This window comes from Typopeltis vanoorti, chromosome 1 (assembly GCF_054136105.1).
Source record: "Typopeltis vanoorti isolate ZY-2024b chromosome 1, IOZ_Tvanoo_1.0, whole genome shotgun sequence".
Classification (NCBI taxonomy): domain Eukaryota; kingdom Metazoa; phylum Arthropoda; class Arachnida; order Uropygi; family Thelyphonidae; genus Typopeltis; species Typopeltis vanoorti.
Window position 1 is genome coordinate 83,207,291 of NC_143549.1, and position 22,058 is coordinate 83,229,348.

The window sequence follows — 22,058 nt, forward strand, 5'->3', positions numbered from 1 at the left end:
AGTAGATTGATTGAGGCATTGAATATGAGGTGGGAACGAGCAAAAGAGTTAATTGTATTAATTGGTACGAATGATTTGAGAGAGAACAAAGAGCATGTCAAAATGAATGTCAGGAGACTGCTTGGAAAGATAAAGGAGAATAGTGTGACAGGAAGGGTGGTCAGTGTGTTGCCTAGGTATGATTGTGGTGAAATGAGGCGGAGAGCAAGGATTATGAATGATATTCTGGCTGAAATGTGTGAGAAGATGGGAGTACAGTTTGTTAATGTGTGGAATGAGTTTGAGGGACGAAGTGAGCTGTATGGGAGCAATGGACTGCATTTGAGTGGTTATGGTGTGAGTCGCTTGGAGAGACTGCTGCTGGAAGGTAGAGAAGTGAATAGAGAGAATGAATCAGATCGAGAGGGGAGTGATGTGGAAGAGCAGGAGAGTAAGACAGGAGAGATTGAAGGAGTGGAAATGAATGTGGAAGTGAGTGGTATGAGTATAGAAAATGAGAGAATGGGTGTGCAAGAGGAGCAGGGAAACGGCGAGGCTCAGGGTGGACAGGGATACACAGCGTGAGAAAGGTGGATGCTCCAAGAGGAGGTGAGAGAATGTGTAGGCAGGAAAGTAATGGGATGATCAGGGATCAAAAGGAAACAGATGGAATTGCAAAGGGTTCTAAAATGAAGAAGCAGAAAGGGAAATGGCCCCAGTCCAGCATGGAGAGATCACATCGAGCGAGTGGTATCAGTGGAACTAGCTGTAGATCCAGAAATGAGTTGTTGTGTTTGTATACCAATGCTAGAAGTATAAGAAACAAGGCAGATGAAATGGTTGCACTAAATGTGTCTGTGCACCCAGAGATTGTCGGAATAAGTGAGACATGGTTAGATGAGGATGACATCCTGACAGGAATAGAGATGGAAAGGTATGATGTGTTTCGTGAGGATAGAAGGGGTAAAAAGGGAGGGGAGTGCTATTGATGATAGAGAAAGAGTTATGTCCATACAAGGTAGAGATGCAAGAGGGAAATGGGGCCAGTGGTTTTGAGGCAGTATGGTGTGAGATAGAGGTGAATAGAATCAAATACTTGGTGGGATGTTGTTATAGACCTGGTAATGTGGATGGTGGTGATAGTGAAATGTATAGTCAAATAAGCCAAGCAAATAAGAAAAGGGTGATTTTAATTATGGCAATATAGACTGGAATGAAGAGATAGCAACTGGAAGTAAAGAAAATGAGTTTCTTGAGTTTTTGAGGGATAACTACCTAAGACAGTATGTAACAGAGGGCACAAGAGGATTAAGGGTCTTGGATTTGGTCATCTCATCGGAGGATGTAATTATCAATGAGGTATCAAATCATCCAAATTGACCATGAGGTGATTACTTGGGTGGTTGCCAGAAGTGCAAGGACCCCTGTGAAAAAAGGGTATATGTGGAACTACAAGGGGGGTGATTATGAAGAACTCAGGAGACAGCTTGCAGGTGTAGCATGGAATGAGGAGTTAGCTGGAAAAGAGATCAATGCAGCTTGGGGGATTTTCAAAAAATATTTAGTGGATGCGATGTCTAAATGTATACCACGGGTGAGAAGGTTAAATAAGCTAGGTGTGAGATGGATGAATAAAGAGATTAAGCATGCAATACAGAGAAAAAGGGCATTGTGGAGGCAGCATAAGAGAAGTGGAAGTAACCAATTTCATGAGTTCTACAAAGACCAGGCAAGGAGAGTGACTTGGTTGGTGAGAGTAGCTAAAGAGAGGTATGAACAGCAGTTAGCTAATGAAGCTAAAAAGAATCCTAGGGAGTTCTTTCGATATGTAGCCAGCAAAAGAAAGAATGATTATGGAAGGATGACATTGATTGGAGGAAATGGTATAAAGACAGCTGTTGCAGAATGTGTGGTGGAGATACTTAATGAGCAGTTCATAAAGATCTTTCAATCTTGTGAATGTGACTTCATGGAGAGATTAAGAGCAGTTGATGATGGGGAGGAGAGACTGACTGTAAGTGAGCAAGAGGTGTTTGGGGAGTTGAGTAAACTAGATGTAAATAAGGCTGTGGGACTTGATAATATATCACCGCGTATTCTGAAGGAATGTGCCAGAGAGTTGACACCTGCCTTGACATTTTTTTTAATACGAGTCTTGCACTTGGTCAAGTCCCTAAAGAGTGGAAGGAGGGCAAGATTGTGCCACTTCATAAAGGAGGTGATCGAACTCAAGCTTCAAACTATAGGCCTATCTGTGTGTCAGGTGTTGTGGTTAAGTTGTTGGAGAAGCTTGTGAGAACTAGGATCCAGAGTTGGGTTGACAACAATGGTATAATCTTTGATGGGCAGCATGGATTTGCTAAAGGGAGGTCGTGTTTTAGTAATCTACTTACTTATTACAATAAAGTGACTGCTTCCTTGGACAGAGGAGAAGGATACACAGTAATATACTTGGATTTTGCAAAAGCTTTTGATAGAGTACCTCATGATAAGTTGACAGTCAAACTAGAGCAGATGGGGTTGGATATTAGATTAGTGCATTGGATTGGAGACTGGCTATCTGATAGGTATCAACAAGTTGTGTATGGGGGTGCAATATCCAGGAAAAGGAAAGTCACTAGTGGAGTGCCTCAGGGATCTGTTTTAGGGCCATTACTATTTAACTTGTATATTAATGATAGTGGCGAAGATTTGGATGGAGATATTCAGTTGTTTGCAGATGATGCAAAGTTGGGACGAACCATAAAGAGTAGTGAAGATGTTGTGGCCTTGCAAGAAGACTTGAATAAATTGAGTGATTGGGCAAGCAAATGGGGATGCGAGTTCAATGTTGCAAAATGTAAGGTTTTAAAATTTGGAAAACAAAGATGGGATGCAGAATTTATGCTTGGTGAGAATATATTGTTGGAAGTAGAGGAAATAAGAGATCTGGGAGTGATAGTGGATAAGGATCTAAAATTTAGGGGACACATTGCCAAAATTGTGAAGACAACACAAAGTCTTCTGGGAATGATGAGGAAGACACTGACGTGTAGAAGTAGGGAGATTCTTGTTCCATTGTATAAGGCTTTGATTAGGCCACACATGGACTATTGTGCCCAGATTTGGTCACCTGGTTTTCAGAAGGATGAAGAGATGTTGGAAAGGGTGCAAAGGCGACTGACTAAGGTAGTTTCTGACCTCTGGAATGTCGAGTATGAGGAAAGATTGAAAAGATGTAATTTGCAGAGTCTAGTGGAGAGAAGGAAGAGGGGAGATATGATAGAGACCTACAAGTTGGTAAGGGGTTGTTATAGGATCAATGGTGGAGAAGTTCTACAGAGAATAGTGGGAGATCAGGGGAGAACCTGAGGTCATCCCTGAAAACTGTTATAAAGAGGGTGTGAGTAGGGGAGTGAGAGGCAGGTGTTTTTCGTGCAGAGTTGTGAATGATTGGAATGCCTTACCTGAGAGTGTGGTGTCTGCAAAGAGTTTGAGTGTGTTTAAGGCGTGGTATGATGAGATGTGTGTGAGATAAAAGGACCTCCTAGATGAGTCTTTGACTCCATGAGGTCTTGTTTTAATAATAATAATAATAATAATCTGCCCAATGCTGTGTATTGTCCCTCACTAATTTCTCCAAGACCTTAACATCTACTGATGACACACAAACTGGCCTATAATTGGACACTTCTAGTCTGCTACTACCACCCTTATGCAATGGTACTATCTTACCTTCCTTCCATTCCTTGGGTACCTTTCCTGTAGCCAGACTTTCTTTCAAAAGGCAGGTCAACTGAGTTCAGTTCTTTAGCACATTCTCTCAGAACCCATGGTGAAATACCATCCAGTCCCACAGCTTTACTGACATCCAGAGTACTCAGTATTTGTAACATACTCTTGCTCTTCTAAACCCCGAAACAACCATATCCCTCTAGTATTAAAACCTATTTCTCCAGGATGAAATATTCCAATAAATTGTTCATTGAATAATTCCAGTATGTCCTCTGCATCAGTCACTCTATTCCTATTTTTATCACACAATGCCCTTCTTCTGCAATCATTTCTCCTATTGGCCACATAGCAAAAAAATTCTCTAGGATTTTATTTGGATCTTAATGCCAATCTCTTCTCATATTCCAGTTTTGTCTTCCTCACCATACTAGTCACTCTCCTGACCTGAGTCTTATATTCTTCATGCATCAGCCCTCCACCCCTCTCCTTATATCTCTTCCATAATCTCTTTTTCACCAGCAGTTGTTGTTTGATATTGTTTCTCATCCACTTTACACCAAATTGCGTTCTCTTCTTCACTCATGGAATACAGCTTAATATTGCTGCTAGAAATATTCCTGCACAATTTCCCAAGCACTAATGATATCTCGCCCTTCCAATACCTCTCTCAATCGAACTGACCCAAGTTAATATCTAAGACTATTATAATCGTCCACCTTATAATTCCAAATACGTTCCCTTTTCTTTTATACTCCTACATGTCTATTAATTTTCCAAGTCAAAACCACATGGTCACTCCCTCCAACTGGGGGGGTGGGGGGTGAGATGTCATTTCAGTTATTCCGATGTCACAGCTCTTCCGATGCTATGACCAAATCCAAAACTCTTGAACCTCTTGTTCCCTCTATTACATGTTGCCTAAGACATGTAAGACATGTAATAGATGGAACTTATACAAGATCTAGCTTTTAAGTCAGCACAAATGTTTGTTTATATGATTTCTTAGCTATACTGGATAAGTATTTTTTTGTTGTTGTTTACTACAGATCACATTTAGCTTTGCTCGGTGTATCCATTATGGTGGTTGCCAAAATATGTTCACTAACAAATGGCTGATCAAATGTTTAAAGACTGCATTGTATAAGCATATGGTAGTGAAGAATTCTGTTAACATGCTTTACTTATAATATGCATGTATCGCATAAATTAAAAAATGTGGCAGGTGAATAATTGGAATGTCTATGTGTGCATGAAATTTAGGTGGTGGGAAGCACTGGGTGACTTGAATGTTACATGAGCTTTTGCAACAGCAAAGCTGGAAATGGATAAGTGTTAACATACAGAGAGGTGGTGTGTGTTTGAAGGTGAGGAGAATGGGAAATAAGTGTGAATGGATTTTGCCTTATTGTGGCAGAGGGAGATATTTTGACAGGTTGCTTGATTGTATGAGTTTAAGCAGGATATATGGAGAAAGAAAGATGCATGCATAAAGAAAATGAACTGGTTAGTTGGTTGATTTAGATTTATGGCTGAAGCAACTCAGGCTATGGGGGGCATTGTAATTATGTCTGTTACAGTGGTCCTCCCTTATCCACAGGGTTCACTTTCTGCAGTTTCAGTTACCTGAGGTCAATCCTGATCAGAAAATATTAAATGGAAAATTCTAGAAACAAACAATTCATTAGTTTTAAATTGTGCACTGTTCTGAGTAGCATTATGAAATCTCATGCTGTCCCACCCAGGACATGAATCATCTCACCTTTGTCCAGTATTCACACTGTACTGTATATATATACTGTATAATACTACCTGTATATTGTATAATGTGTAACTGTATACTGCATAATGCTACCTGCTCGTTAGTCACTTGGTATCTGTCTGAAAATATTAAATGGGAAATTCCAGTAATAAACAATTCATAAGTTTTAAATTGTGCACCATTCTGAGTAGTTCTCAGTTATCAGATTGACTGGCACAGTATTATTATAATTATTATTATGTGACACCTCCAGGGAGACCAAAGACTCATCGAGGGAGGGCACCTACTCTACAACTATCTCCATCACTCAATCCACCAACTACAACTCCACCAACGCCATCTACCGCCCACCACCACTAGTATTTTCACAAACAATCACAAACATCCATGCCCATAGTGGGATTAGAACCCACAGCCTTTTGGCTGGAGTGTGGATATGCTAACCACTCGGCCTGCAATGCTTGTGTTCAGGTAACCCTTATTTTACTTAATAATGGCCCAAAGTGCAAGAGTAGTGATGCTGACAATTCGGATATGCCAGAGAGAAGCTGTGAAGTGTTTCCTTTAAGTGAAAAAGTGAAAGTTCTCGACCTTGAAACTTTTTAACAGTGAAGTGGTAGTTTCACTCACTTATCTACTCATGCAGGCTATTCAAATATTCCTGTAATTCTCAGCAATGTTTAATATAAATATTCATTTCGATATTGTCGCTGTCCTGATAAAATCCAAACATCCTAAGAGTAACATTGTGCAAAAAGAAATAGCAGCCTTGAAAAATATACCACAAAAGAAAATTATAATAATCTTCTTGTTGATAAGGGTAATACATCTCTCATAATGAATCGAATGATTCAATATTCAAGGATATAAAATATATTATAATTTACATATTTACAAAATATATGCTTTGTTTACTTAAGACTTCATTAATCCATGTAGATGTACTAAATGAGTTTTTTTTTTGTATCTTCCTATGAGATATTGATGAAAATTCCATTAATCTTATTATTCACTCAACTTTGCATCATCTACAAGTGGTTGCCTATTATCTTCAGCATTTCATCAATACCACTGACCTCTCTATTGCCTTCAATGTGATTTCCCAAAAACCAAAATGTAGATATGAATCATACAACAGAGTTTAATATTTTAAGGTACTTGTGGCATAACTATAAATAATAAATTACCGGATGTGTACCTTTATTTCATTAAAGTTAAGTTAATTACCCTGTAATTTATTATTTTTCTATAATTTCATACTGAAATTAACAGTACATCATCAGTGTAGCCAACAAGCAATTCAAAGGAATGGAATACAAAGTACATAACAAGCAGTGGATTACAAATTAAAAACTGTTGCTGTATGCTAGAAATTAATATTAATAAATAATATTATTAATTTTATTCTTAAAACCTATTTTTTGATGATTACATAAGATAAGAATTTCCCAAACGTTTGGGAGAGAGAGAAAGAGAGATGATATCTTTGCTATTTTGGCTGCATTCTGAAGAGGAATTTACTACTTTCTTACAACAGATAAATAGCCTTCATCCACACATTCAGTTCACCATGGAAAAAGAAAAGGCTGGTAGTTTACCATTCTTGGACATCCTTCTTACACTTACAGCCTCTGGTGATTTATCAACCAGTGTTTATCAAAAACCTACCTTTACTGGCAGATACATTCATCAAAAGTCTGCTCATCACACCTCTCAAAAAATTGATGTTATTAAGTCTTTAAGTAATAGAGCACATAAAGTGTGCTCCTCTCCCTCAAGCTTACAACAATAACTTTTCACTCTCAAAACGTTAATGGAATTTAATGGTTACAACCCTAATCAAATCCAGCAGTTAACTGACTCCCATGTTTCAACACCTCAGGATTCTTCAACAGATAGCAGGGATCCAATCCCTTATATTTCTGGCATCTCAGAACCAATTGGTAGAATTTTAAAGAAGTATCATCTCATTCCCACATATTTTCCGATCAACAAAATTTCTTATCTGTTGCCATCTACAAAAGACAAACTGGCACCTCTATCATTAGCTGGCATTTACAAGATACAGTGTGTGAATGTAATCTAACATATTTTGGACAAAAAGGCCGTTCTACAGAAAAAACAATGTATGAACATCAATATTATATTGAATACATGAAACCTCAAAAGTCTGGTCTGGCACAACATAGTACTGACACTAAACACAATATCCAGTGGGATAAAGCTCGTCTTTTCTATAGATGCAAGTTTAAACATGAACGCGTTTTCAAAGAAAGTTGCGAAGCCCTTTTACATAAGCCAAATCTGGATTCTTCAACAGATAGCAGGGATCCAATCCCTTATATTTCTGGCATCTCAGAACCAATTGGTAGAATTTTAAAGAAGTATCATCTCATTCCCACATATTTTCCGATCAACAAAATTTCTTATCTGTTGCCATCTACAAAAGACAAACTGGCACCTCTGTCATTAGCTGGCATTTACAAGATACAGTGTGAATGTAATCTAACATATTTTGGACAAAAAGGCCGTTCTACAGAAAAAACAATGTATGAACATCAATATTATATTGAATACATGAAACCTCAAAAGTCTGGTCTGGCACAACATAGTACTGACACTAAACACAATATCCAGTGGGATAAAGCTCGTCTTTTCTATAGATGCAAGTTTAAACATGAACGCGTTTTCAAAGGAAGTTGCGAAGCCCTTTTACATAAGCCAAATCTGAATCGCAATGATTGTCTCTCTCTCTCTCCCCCAAACGTTTGGGTGATTCTTATCTTATGTAACCATCAAAAAACAGTTTTTAAGAATAAAATTAATAATGTTATTTATTAATATTAATTTCTAGCATGCAGCAACAGTTTTTAATTGGTAATCCACCGACCATTATGTACTTTGTATTCCATTCCTTTGAATTGCTTGTTGTCTACACTGATGATGTACTGTTAATTTCAGTATGAAATATCTGTACCTTTATTTCATTAAAGTTAAGTTAATTACTGTGGTTATCATGTAATATATTATTTATACAACAGAGTTGGAGAAACACGGATAAGAAGTGCTAGCTAGAGGTGTGATAATCCTTCACATTCAGGAGGATCCTTAACTGGATGATAAATCTGTGTTTGTTGTGGTAACTCAGCATTAGCACTACTACACAAAATGCCCAGTTCCTTCCAGTATATGCAGTTGGCTATAATTTTAAACAGAAATAAACTAAATGTATACAATACATTTCTATATTCTAGTCCTTTTATCATATAATTATAGTTTATTACTAATGACAGGAAACAAATCAGAGAAGCTTCCATTCTGAAATATAGTTTTTTTTAATTATTTAGGAAAAAAAGCCATTAATGTATATGGGAAATGGTTGCAATCAGTTAGTGCATGTACGAGGATGTCTGAAGAGTTCTTGGCCTGGACCATAGATGGTAACACTATGAGGAAGATTTTTTTTAAGTTGATAAATCTGTCATAAGCATCCATGTGAAATTGCAAGTCATTTTATCAAGTAGTTTGTTTTATACAGCTGTCTAAAGCAAAAGTGTTGTCTGTATCCCCTGAAATGGATAAAATTGAATATCATGCAGTTATAAAATTCTTTGTAAAAGAAGGTTTAACACCAAAAGAAATTCATTCGAAGTTCATAAAAGTTTATGGGCACTCTTCTCCTTTGTTTTTGACAATTAAGAAATGGGCTGCTGAGTTTAAACATAGCCGTACCAGTATTGAAGATCATCCACGTGAAGGACATCCAAAAAGTGTAACAACACCAGAAATCATTGATCAAGTGCACGATATGGTATTGAATGACTGGCGAGTCAAAGTGTGTGAAATTGCTGAGACTATAGGCATTTCAAAAGAACCTGTAGGATATATTTTGCATGAGGAATTGCAAATGGAAGAGCTTTGTGCAAGATGAGTACTGCGCTTGCTCACAGCAGATCAAAAACACACTCGCATGAAAATCTCTGAACAGTGCTTGGTTGGAGCATTTTAACAAGAATAAAACTGATTTTGTGCATCAATTTATTACTATGGATGAGACTTGGATTCACCATCACATACCAGAATCCAAATAGGAGTCGAAACAGTGGATAGATGCCGTTGTTCAGCGGCAAAGAAGACAAAGTCAATTCCATCAGCAGGAAAGTTCATGGCATCGGTGTTTTGGGATGCTAAAGGCATTTTGTTTATTAATTATCTTGAAAAGGGTAAAACAATAACCAGGGAATATTATTCCGATCTTTTAACTAGACTAGATGAAAAAAATCGTGAGAAAAGACCCAGTTTGCAGAAGAAAAAAATCATCTTTCATCAGGACAATGCACCTGCCCACAAAGATGTTTTGGCAATGGGAAAATTAAAGGATCTGCACTATGAATCGTTGGAACATCCACCCTATTCCCCAGATTTGGCCCCATATGACTTTTATCTCTTCCCAAAATTAAAACTCTTCCTCACTGGTCAGTGTTTTTCTTCACATCAAGAGGTGATTGCAGCTGTAGAGGGGTATTTTGCAGATCTGACTGAGAACCACTACACGGACATGATAATGGCACTGGAATAAATGTATTAGTCTTAAGGGAGATTATGTTGAAAAATAAAAATAACTTTGAAATGATAAATTTGTTTTTTCATTGTTAGGCTGAGAACTTTTCAGACCACCCTCATATATCAGCCTAGAAAAGCAAATGAAAAACTTTTTTGTTAATTTTTAATTATGGTTAGATGATCATGCATTGTCTTTTTTTTGTTCTAAGTTAACTCTATTGAAGATAATTAATTCCTTGAAACAATTATTTTATAAAACAATCACAAAGGTTTTTATTTAAAACTTTGCTGTTTAATAAGTATTGTTTAGTGTCTTTTTTTAATTTTATTTAATTTTTTTTATTATTGTTAATTTTAGCTATAAATCACTTCACAGAATGCTTACAGTTTCTATACTTGTATGGTTTGGATTTATAGAAAATGAAACCATGATATTTATAAAAATGTATAATGTTATCTACAATAATTTAAGCTAAGTTGACACCTCCATTTCCAAAAATTATGAATTGAACAACAAACAATATGAAACAAATTATGTATTAGTTCAACTGACACTGTGTAACATGCAACTAAAGAAATATTAATTATTACCATTATTCTTATGATTATTTTTGATAAATGATTTATTGTTATTGATGATCCTTATCAACTGTCACCACAACCATCTCAAACAATATATCCCCACCAAGAGTAAATTCTACATTCCATCTTTGTTTTCCAAATTTTAAAATATTACATTTTTCAACATTCATCTGGCATCCCCACTCCCATGCCTATTCACTCAGTCTCTTCAAGTCTTTTTGTAAGGATTGAATGTTTCTGCTCTACCCCTCATAGTTTGTCCTAACCAGGGGTGAATTCTCCATGCTTGCTGTGCAAGCTCATTACTTGAGAAAGAAGTAATATTTATTTGTTAACAAATGCATGCATTTATAAGCATTCCATTTAGGCTTTTATTTTTGTAGACAGACGACGTCTTAAGCTTACGCGGCAATAATTGAGCTTTGCATTGTGTATCGAAGGCCAATGCTTGCTCATTTAGTCAAAGCTACCTTGGCTTGCTTGGTTGTGGGAGCCTCCAGGTCCTCGCTACAGCACTGCGATTTCATGCCCGTGCATAGCCATTTCCGCTCCCGTCGTCTTAAGCACATGCCATACACAGTCAAAGTAGCTCTAGCCAGTGACTTCAGCCAGCCTTTACAAGTGCGTGTGTTGCAACCTTCATAAAGAAGAACTGTAGGGTAGAATTTGTATTCAAGTGGCTAAATTGAAAAAGATAGAATATCATTTGTAAAATAAATGTTGTATTTGTATGATTAAATGTACATAAATTTCTAAATATATAGTTTTAAATGGTCAGTAATTCATTATTCTGCGAATCAGACTTCAATCACACCTTTCACTCCCTGAATGATAACAAGAGCAAGCGTGAATTTCAAGACTAGCATTCACCCCTGGTCCCAACTCTGCATCATTTGCAAACAATTGTATATCCCCCATGCAAATCTTCTCCAGTATCATTAACATATAGGTTAAACTACAATGGCCCTAAAACCAATCAATGAGGTACAGTCAATCTCCAATCCAATGCACAAACCGCATCCACTCGTATGACTATCAAACTGTCATGCAGTAATCTATCAAAAGCTTTTTAAAAGTCAAAGTATACCACTGTGTATCCATCTTTCATTCAATGAGCTGTCACCTTATTGTAATAAATAAGCACATTACTAAAACATGACCTCCTGTTAGCAAATCGGTGCTGTCCATCAAATATAATACCAAAGCTGTCAATCAAATTCTGAATCTGGATTCTCACCAGCCTTTCCAACATTTTAACTACAACACCTGACAAAGATTGGCCTATAATTTAATGCTTGAATTCTGTCACCTGCTTTATGAAGTGGTACAATCTTGGCTTCCTTCCACTCCTTTGGAATTTGACCCAATGTAAGACTCATACTAAACAAATATGTCAAAGCAGATGTCAATCACCTGTCAAAGAAGATGTCAACCTACCTTCAAAATATGCAGTGATATATCATCAAGTACATCAGCTTTATTAATATTAAGTTTGCTTAATTTCCCTTGTATCACTCCCTTGTATTTCTACCATGTATGGACATAACTCTTTTTCTATCATCAATAGCACTCCACCTCCCTTTTTTATCTTTCTGTCTTCACAAAAAACATGATACTCTTCCATCTCTATTCCTGTCATAATATTCATCCTTATCTATATCTCACTTATTCCAACAATTTTTAGGTATGTAAACTTAATCAATGCAATCATCATTTCCCTTGTTTCTGATACTTATAGCATTCATATACTTATAGCTTATTCCTGGATCTTTAACAAGTTTCACTGATATCACTTATTAGATGTGATGTCTCCATACTTTCCTCAAGCCATTTCCCTTTCTCCTTACTCATCCGAGAATCTTTTTCAAGCCCAACTGTTTCCCTTACATCTCCTTCTCTTATATGTCTACACATGCATTCACATCCTCTTGGAGCATCAACCTTCCTCACGCTGTGTTCCTTTCTCCACCCTGAGTCTCCCCATTTTCATGTTTGTCTTGAAAACTTTATTCTCTCATTCTCTACACTCATACTAGCCACTTTTTCATTCATAAGCACCACTTCATTTTCTCCTTCCTTCCTTCCTTACTCTCCCACTCGTTTGCATCACTTCTTACTTCCTCAGATTCATTCTCTGCACTTATTATTCTCCCTTCCAGCAGCAGTCTCTCCAAGTGACTCACACCAAAACCATTCAAATGCAATCCATCACTCTTATATACAGTTTAATTCTCCCTTCAAACTCATTCTAAACATTAATCTATACTCCTTTCTATTCACATATTTCTTCTAACATATCGTTGATAATTCTTGCTCTCCACCTCATCTCATTACTGTCATACCTGGGCAACATAGTGACCACCCTTCCTATCATACTATCATCTTGTATCCTTCTCAACAACCTCTTGATAAGCCAATCTTCGATTCTACATTTTCCCAGTCAAGTCATTTGTCTCTACTACCACTAGCAACTCTTCATATCCAATGCCTCAATCACTATTCATTTTATCTCCCAGAAAACAAATCTTGTGCATCTTCTCATTTACCACATCTCTAATAATCAAATCACTACAGAATACAACTTGCGGATGTTTTGTTACCTTTTTCATCCCGACATCATTTGTTTTTGTCTTCTTCTTCACTCTTTCATCCATATCTTCAATTCTCTTAATTTTGCTCTACATCTGCCTTATCTCTTGCCTCATCTTCACTGACTCAGATCTTGCATCTTTTTTTTCACCATCATTCACTCTTGCTATTTTATCACCAGTCACACACACATTTGCCGTCAACTCAACTCACCAGTTACCATCAATTGCACTCTGTTTTTCAACATCATTATTATCTGCTATATCATCAAACAAACTTTTCTCCTCACTATCACTTCCACACACACACACACACGCTCAGAACATTCGGACAATCTTCAACTGCCATGTCAGTTACAATGCCGTGTTCCCTACTCATATCTAAGCAAGCCTCATGGTCCATCAGAATATTGCATTTCCTACATACTCATACTCATTCTTTTCTTTTATTTAGCCTCCTATTCTCATTCATAAATATCCACAATACCCATGCATACATACATACATATTATGAGGACATACATACATAAAACATACTAATTAGGCATGATACTTCTGCATGGAAGTATCGTGGAAGAAAAAATTTATATGGGATTATAAGGAGCAGTACAATGAAAAGACAAACTGAATTTGAAGGATGAGAAAATCATTTGTTTGCATTGATAGCAAATTGCATAAATCAAGAGAAAAGAGAAAGCAATTTGAAGTAAAATGAATGATTAGGAATAAAGCTGGAATTGCACATGAAGAGGAGCTTTTGGAAGATACAGAGAGAGAGTTGTAGGGAACAGCTGCATGAAGAATGTAAGGCTCAAGTTGGAAGTGACTAGCATAGTAAGGAGAACAAAAGTTGAAGCAGTGGCCAAAGTAATGCGAGTTGCATTGCATAACAAACATAGTGGCAGGGAATTAATTGGTCACAGTGATTCTTTTATATATATATATATATATATATATATATATATACCACACAAAAAGGCAGAAGAGCCTATAGCAAACAGATGCCATATGAGGGTAAAGAGACAGTGGTAGTCTGGAAGATAGGATAACGAAAAAAGTCTCAGAAGTAGAGCAAAGAATATAGAGAGCGAAATATAAAGCATGTGAATTAATAAAAAGGGAGCCCATTATCATCACGAAGAGGTCTCCTCATTTTACTATGCATTTTATAAAACACAGTGGAAAGGGTAGAATAATGTATGTTTTTGACCATATCTTGAACTTTAAATTAACATAATTTCTGATATAATCAAGCCAAGACAAAAACACTGTTTAGCAGTGGTTGCATCCAAACAACCTCTTTGATTATGAAAATCAAAAAATAAAATAAAATAAAATATATATGTATTTATGTATGTATATAATTCAGATAAATATTTTAACTGTTAAAATTAATATTTCTTCAGCAAAAAAAAAAAAATCTACAAAATAAAAATAGAAAAATAAAATATTCTAATACTTGTTTTTTAATATGTACAACATGTAAACAGAAAATTTTATTCAGAGACATTAGAAACTTACTTTACATGCCATTCTGTGAGGACACAATTTACCAAATCCTAAAGGAGGAGATATTTTCCTTAGGAGTGTTACAACATCTAGGTGTTTTATTCGTCCCCTGTAATTAAAATTATTATTAAACCAGATGGGTTCATGATTCCATTTCTCAAAAAGAAAACTGATTTATGTCAAGAGGTATATTTAAATGGACTTGGAAAAATATTATTAACACAAACTACTCAGTAAAATCTGTGGTTTCTTTTTAATATCATTCATTTTAATTTAAACCACATTGTGAGGCAAATAAAATTTGTTGCTTCTTCAATATTGCAAAGTTTAAGGATATATACTTCAGGCTGACAAATCTGTAATATTTTCCTCAGGGAACATATTACAAAAGTGAACAGAATAGTATAAAGCATCACTTGGTCAGTAAAAAAAAACACATCGAGAAGTAGGGATCAGAACATTATTGTGCCTTTTTCAAGTGTTGATATGATTTACCAGAATTGAAGTGGCAGGGTACAGCATTTTTCGGCAGGATAGGAAAGGAAAACATGGTGGTGGAGTACTGCTTATGATAAGTGATGACTTATGTCCTCTAAGAGTGGAGGCTTTGGAAGGCAGTGACACAGGTAGTTTTGAAAGCATATGTGTGAGGTAGAAGTGGCCAAGACAGGATATTTAGTGGAGTGTTGCTATAGACCAGGGAGCACAGAAGGTGGGGACCAGGAGATGTTTAGGCAGTTGAGCTTGGCAAGTGCAAGTAGAATGATGGTTGTAAGAGATTTTAACTACAGCAGTATAAGCTGGGAAGAGGAAAATGCAAGTAGTAAGAAGGGGGATAGAATTTCTGGAATTCTTGAGGGACAAATGTCTTCAGCAACATGTAATAGAGGGAACAAGAGGTTCAAGAGTTTTGGATTTGGTCATAGCATCAGAAGAGCTGATAATAAGTGAGATGAAATCTCTCCCACCAGTTGGAGAAAGTGACCATGTGGTTTTGACTTGGAAGATGAACAGACATGCAGGTGTATCAAAGAAAAGGGAAAGTATGTGGCATTATAAGGCAGGTGATTATAAAAGTCTTAGGTATCAACTAGGGGAAGTTCCACGGAAGGCAGAACTGGAAGGCCAGGATATCATTAGTGCTTGGGAAATTGTGAAAGAATATTTGTTAGCAGCAATAGTAAGCTGTATTCCATGGGTGAAGAAGTGGACACAATTTGGTGTAAAGTGGATGACAAACGATATCAAACAGGAACTGCAGTTGAAAAAGAGATTATGGAAGATATATAAGGAGAGGGATGGAGGATAGCTGTGCCCTCCATCCCTCTCAATCACCTCATGATCACTTTAGCCAAACGAAGGGAAATATACAACACCTCATTCACAATCACATCCTCTGATAATACAATCAGATCAAAGACTCTTGATCCTTGTGTGTCCTCCATCACATACTGCTTAAGATAGTTGTCCTGAGGAACTCAAGAAATTCATTTTCTTTATTCCCAACTGCTGTCATTTCAATCTACATTAATATAATCACCCATCCATCCATAGAAAGTGAAGGAAAGTGGGAGTGATGAAATGAAAGACGTGAATGACAGAAGGAGCAACACTGCAGAGTGATAAATCAGGTCAAGGAAAATTCTAGTAGAGTTTTTCTGATATGTGGCAAGTAGAAGAAAGAATGATTATGGAAAGATGATGACATGGTGATATGTCTTAAGGGAATGTTCCAGGGAATAAGTATCTGACTTGGCTTAACTTTTTAGAAAGTGTTTTGCAATAGCACAAGTTGCAAATTACACTTTACAAAGGGAGTAATAAGGTTGAAGTTACAAATTATAAACCATAAATTGAAGATACCAAGAAATTATATTCCAGTTTAATCCATTACCCACCCCAGGACAAATTAAACAAGCAAAGTTTGCACATGCAGTATCTTTGTGACTGGGCACTTGCATAGAGGCTAATGACTTCACATCATTTCCCTTAGTATCTCATAATGCAAAGCACATCCCCTTTTAAATGTGTATAATACTATACATTATGGGAAGGACCACTACCCAGACCGGTGTCGACCTTTCTTGAGGTCTCACCAAACCAATGGTGATGTAATGCAGAAGTCATACGTTTCCCATGTACAAGTATTGAAAAAGGATACAAAAGTAGGTCGATAACAGCAGGATTCTCTGCGATTGTTAGTATTAGTTTCTTAAAGGGATTCATGTTTTACCAATTTACTTATCTACTATAACAAGGTGATGAACTCATTGGACAAGACACACACACACACACACACAGTGGTATGCTTACATTCTGTGAAAGCTTTTGATAGCTGGTCACACAACAAAATTGGTAATGAAATTGGAATAGATAGGAGTGGATGCTAGATTAGCGAGTTGGATAAGAACTAGCTGTCAAATAAGAATCAGCAAGCTTTGTATGGGATTCAATATCTCCAAAAAGGAAAGTCACTAGCAGTGTGCACAGGGGTTTGTTTTGTGGCACAGTGGTTTAACTTGTATATTAATGATATTGAGGGGGAAGGATTTGACTGGAGATATATAAAAATTTACAGATGATGCTAAGTTGGGAAGAATGATGAGGAATGCAGCAGAGATGTTGGACCTTAAATAAGGATTTGAACAGATTGTAAGAGTAATCAAGTGAGCAGAACTGTCCATTCTGAAATTCAATAAGCAATAACAGGATGCAAAGTATACACTCTGTGGAGAAATTCTGAAAGAGGTAGAGGCATCATGAAGAGGAGGAGGAGGAGCGAGAAGATATAATTACCACCTATAAAGTTGGTCAGGGGTTGTAACCAGGTTAATATTTAAGAAAGTTTTCATAGGATAGAAAGGGGAATGTAGCCAAGTGGACATCCCTGGAAACAGCATAAGTAAGGTGTGATCAAAAAAGTGAGGAGCAGCTTTTGTGTGGTATGGTCTAATTTTGGGTTCAATGGAGTAAGGACAGCTAAGGTGATATGACAACAAAACACATCTCAACAGCACCCACAACTTAATAAATATCAAATATTAGACTATTTGCCATTGGTCAATTAGTAGAGCCTCTGCTGCTAATGGCTCGCAAAAAGTTAAGCAAGTTTGAGTGCAGTTAGTAGCTGGAAGGGATTGAATCGTTCGATGATGTTGGTGCACTCTCCCTCGATGAGTCTTTGGAGTCCCTGGAGGTGTCACATAATAATAATAATAAACAGATATAAAAGCAATGCAGAAAAACAAACGTAAAAGGTATATAAAAAAAGTGCCAGTCTATAAAGGTAAAAGGCAGTGGCGGCCCGTGAAGTTTTAAGTGGGGGTGCTACCTATACAAAATAAAAATAAAATAATTCATTTTTTCCTAATTTAGTAACCAATTTATTAATAAATAAATCTGTAGATTTATTTATTAATAAATTGGTTACTAAATTAGGAAAAAATGAATTATTTTATTTTTATTTTAAATCTGTAGATTTATTTATTAATAAATTGGTTACTAAATTAGGAAAAAATGAATTATTTTATTTTTATTTTAAATCTGTAGATTTATTTATTAATAAATTGGTTACTAAATTAGGAAAAAATGAATTATTTTATTTTTATTTTGTATAGGTAGCACCCCCCCATTTAAGATTTCACCGGCTGCCACTGGTAAAAGGTCTATAAAAAAAAAAAGCCAGCCTGGTTGGCGTATCCACTCTCCAACCAACAAGCTGCAGTTTCGAATCCCGCCGTGGGCATGGATGTTTACGATTGTTTGTGAAAATACTAGTGGTGGTGGTGGGCAGTAGATGATGTTGGTGTAGAATGATGATGGCAGTTGTAGTTTGAGTGGTGAAGACAGAGAGTTGTAGAGTAGGTGCCCTCCCTCGATGAGTCTTTGGACTCCCTGGAAGTATCACGTAATAATAATAATAACAAGTGTAAAAAAATTCAAAAGAACACCAGTAAACACAGCAGGTGTTAACAACTTTCGTATAGTAAGTTGAAGTGATAAAACTAATGCACACACACACAATATATGCATATTTTATATATGATGATAAAGATTAGTGCTTTATAAAAATTTTAAAATGGAAATAATACTTGATGAATCTGATAAAATCTGCATGTAAGTATAGGTCTCAGATTATGAATGTGACTAAAATAGTGGCTGCAACTGTTGACAAAAGGAGGGCAACTGATTAAAATGTGAATGATCATTAGTCTGCTATCACACAACTCACACACACAGACATGTCACCATCCCTCAATAGGAAGAAAGGGTAAGATGACTAAAACCTATGCAATACTGAAGAAGAATAGCCTCGTCTTTATGGTCCTTGAGTAGACTAGACCAAACTGCCACAATTTGACTTCAAGTTTGATTTAATGGAGCTTTTTATTGGTCTCTCTATTTCATGATGATTGCCAGTGGAATAAATGACTGTCTGATGAACTGCCAGTAATCTATGAAAAGTATGAGAAATAAGCTGACCTTGCTAGTATCCACTACCTTGTCTCCCTTAATATGAATCTTGATGAATCTGATAAAATCTGCATGTAAGTATAGGTCTCAGATTATGAATGTGACTAAAATAGTGACTAAAATGTGTGGAATGAGTTTGAGGGACGAAGTGAGCTGTATGGGAGCGACGGACTGCATTTGAGTGGTTATGGTGTGAGTCGCTTGGAGAGACTGCTGCTGGAAGGTAGAGAAGTGAATAGAGAGAATGAATCAGATCGAGAGGGGAGTGATGTGGAAGAGCAGGAGAGTAAGACAGGAGAGATTGAAGGAGTGGAAATGAATGTGGAAGTGAGTGGTATGAGTATAGAAAATGAGAGAATGGGTGTGCAAGAGGAGCAGGGAAACGGCGAGGCTCAGGGTGGACAGGGATACACAGCGTGAGAAAGGTGGATGCTCCAAGAGGAGGTGAGAGAATGTGTAGGCAGGAAAGTAATGGGATGATCAGGGATCAAAAGGAAACAGATGGAATTGCAAAGGGTTCTAAAATGAAGAAGCAGAAAGGGAAATGGCCCCAGTCCAGCATGGAGAGATCACATCGAGCGAGTGGTATCAGTGGAACTAGCTGTAGATCCAGAAATGAGTTGTTGTGTTTGTATACCAATGCTAGAAGTATAAGAAACAAGGCGGATGAAATGGTTGCACTAATTGCGTCTGTGCACCCAGAGATTGTTGGAATAAGTGAGACATGGTTAGATGAGGATGACATCCTGACAGGAATAGAGATGGAAAGGTATGATGTGTTTCGTGAGGATAGAAGGGGTAAAAAGGGAGGGGGAGTGCTATTGATGATAGAGAAAGAGTTATGTCCTTACAAGGTAGAGATGCAAGAGGGAAATGGGGCCAGTGGTTTTGAGGCAGTATGGTGTGAGATAGAGGTGAATAGAATCAAATACTTGGTGGGATGTTGTTATAGACCTGGTAATGTGAATGGTGGTGATAGTGAAATGTATAGTCAAATAAGCCAAGCAAATAAGAAAAGGGTGATCATTATGGGTGATTTTAATTATGGCAATACAGACTGGAATGAAGAGATAGCAACTGGAAGTAAAGAAAATGAGTTTCTTGAGTTTTTGAGGGATAACTACCTAAGACAGTATGTAACAGAGGGCACAAGAGGATTAAGGGTCTTGGATTTGGTCATCTCATCGGAGGATGTAATTATCAATGAGGTATCAAATCATCCACCAATTGGTGAAAGTGACCATGAGGTGATTACTTGGGTGGTTGCCAGCAGTGCAAGGACCCCTGTGAAAAAAGGGTATATGTGGAACTACAAGGGGGGTGATTATGAAGAACTCAGGAGACAGCTTGCAGGTGTAGCATGGAATGAGGAGTTAGCTGGAAAAGAGATCAATGCAGCTTGGGGGATTTTCAAAAAATATTTAGTGGATGCGATGTCTAAATGTATACCACGGGTGAGAAGGTTAAATAAGTTAGGTGTGAGATGGATGAATAAAGAGATTAAGCATGCAATACAGAGAAAAAGGGCATTGTGGAGGCAGCATAAGAGAAGTGGAAGTAACCAATTTCATGAGTTCTACAAAGACCAGGCAAGGAGAGTGACTTGGTTGGTGAGAGTAGCTAAAGAGAGGTATGAACAGCAGTTAGCTAATGAAGCTAAAAAGAATCCTAGGGAGTTCTTTCGATATGTAGCCAGCAAAAGAAAGAATGATTATGGAAGGATGACATTGATTGGAGGAAATGGTATAAAGACAGCTGTTGCAGAATGTGTGGTGGAGATACTTAATGAGCAGTTCATAAAGATCTTTCAATCTTGTGAATGTGACTTCATGGAGAGATTAAGAGCAGTTGATGATGGGGAGGAGAGACTGACTGTAAGTGAGCAAGAGGTGTTTGGGGAGTTGAGTAAACTAGATGTAAATAAGGCTGTGGGACTTGATAATATATCACCGCGTATTCTGAAGGAATGTGCCAGAGAGTTGACACCTGCCTTGACATTTTTTTTAATACGAGTCTTGCACTTGGTCAAGTCCCTAAAGAGTGGAAGGAGGGCAAGATTGTGCCACTTCATAAAGGAGGTGATCAAACTCAAGCTTCAAACTATAGGCCTATCTGTGTGTCAGGTGTTGTGGTTAAGTTGTTGGAGAAGCTTGTGAGAACTAGGATCCAGAGTTGGGTTGACAACAATGGTATAATCTTTGATGGACAGCATGGATTTGCTAAAGGGAGGTCGTGTTTTAGTAATCTACTTACTTATTACAATAAAGTGACTGCTTCCTTGGACAGAGGAGAAGGATACACAGTGATATACTTGGATTTTGCAAAAGCTTTTGATAGAGTACCTCATGATAAGTTGACAGTCAGACTAGAGCAGATGGGGTTGGATATTGGATTAGTGCATTGGATTGGAGACTGGCTGTCTGATGGGTGTCAACCGGTTGTGTATGGGGGTGCAATATCCAGGAAAAGGAAAGTCACTAGTGGAGTGCCTCAGGGATCTGTTTTAGGGCCATTACTATTTAACTTGTATATTAATGATATTGGCGAAGATTTGGATGGAGATATTCAGTTGTTTGCAGATGATGCAAAGTTGGGACGAACCATAAAGAGTAGTGAAGATGTTGTGGCCTTGCAAGAAGACTTGAATAAATTGAGTGATTGGGCAAGCAAATGGGGATGTGAGTTCAATGTTGCAAAATGTAAGGTTTTAAAATTTGGAAAACAAAGATGGGATGCAGAATTTATGCTTGGTGAGAATATATTGTTGGAAGTAGAGGAAATAAGAGATCTGGGAGTGATAGTGGATAAGGATCTAAAATTTAGGGGACATATCGCCAAAATTGTGAAGACAACACAAAGACTTCTGGGAATGATGAGGAGGACACTGACGT

General features: G+C 37.2%; 1 protein-coding gene across 1 annotated transcript in view; it reads right to left on the reverse strand.

Annotated features, from left to right (window-relative positions):
- LOC150110163 (muscle calcium channel subunit alpha-1-like) overlaps positions 1-22,058 on the reverse strand; it is a 1,246,847-nt gene that overhangs the window by 239,038 nt on the left and 985,751 nt on the right. Inside the window, exon 37 of the mRNA XM_090391329.1 lies at positions 14,707-14,803. Within this exon, the coding sequence (XP_090247455.1) occupies positions 14,707-14,803 (97 nt within the window). The remainder of the gene's footprint in view (positions 1-14,706; positions 14,804-22,058) is intronic.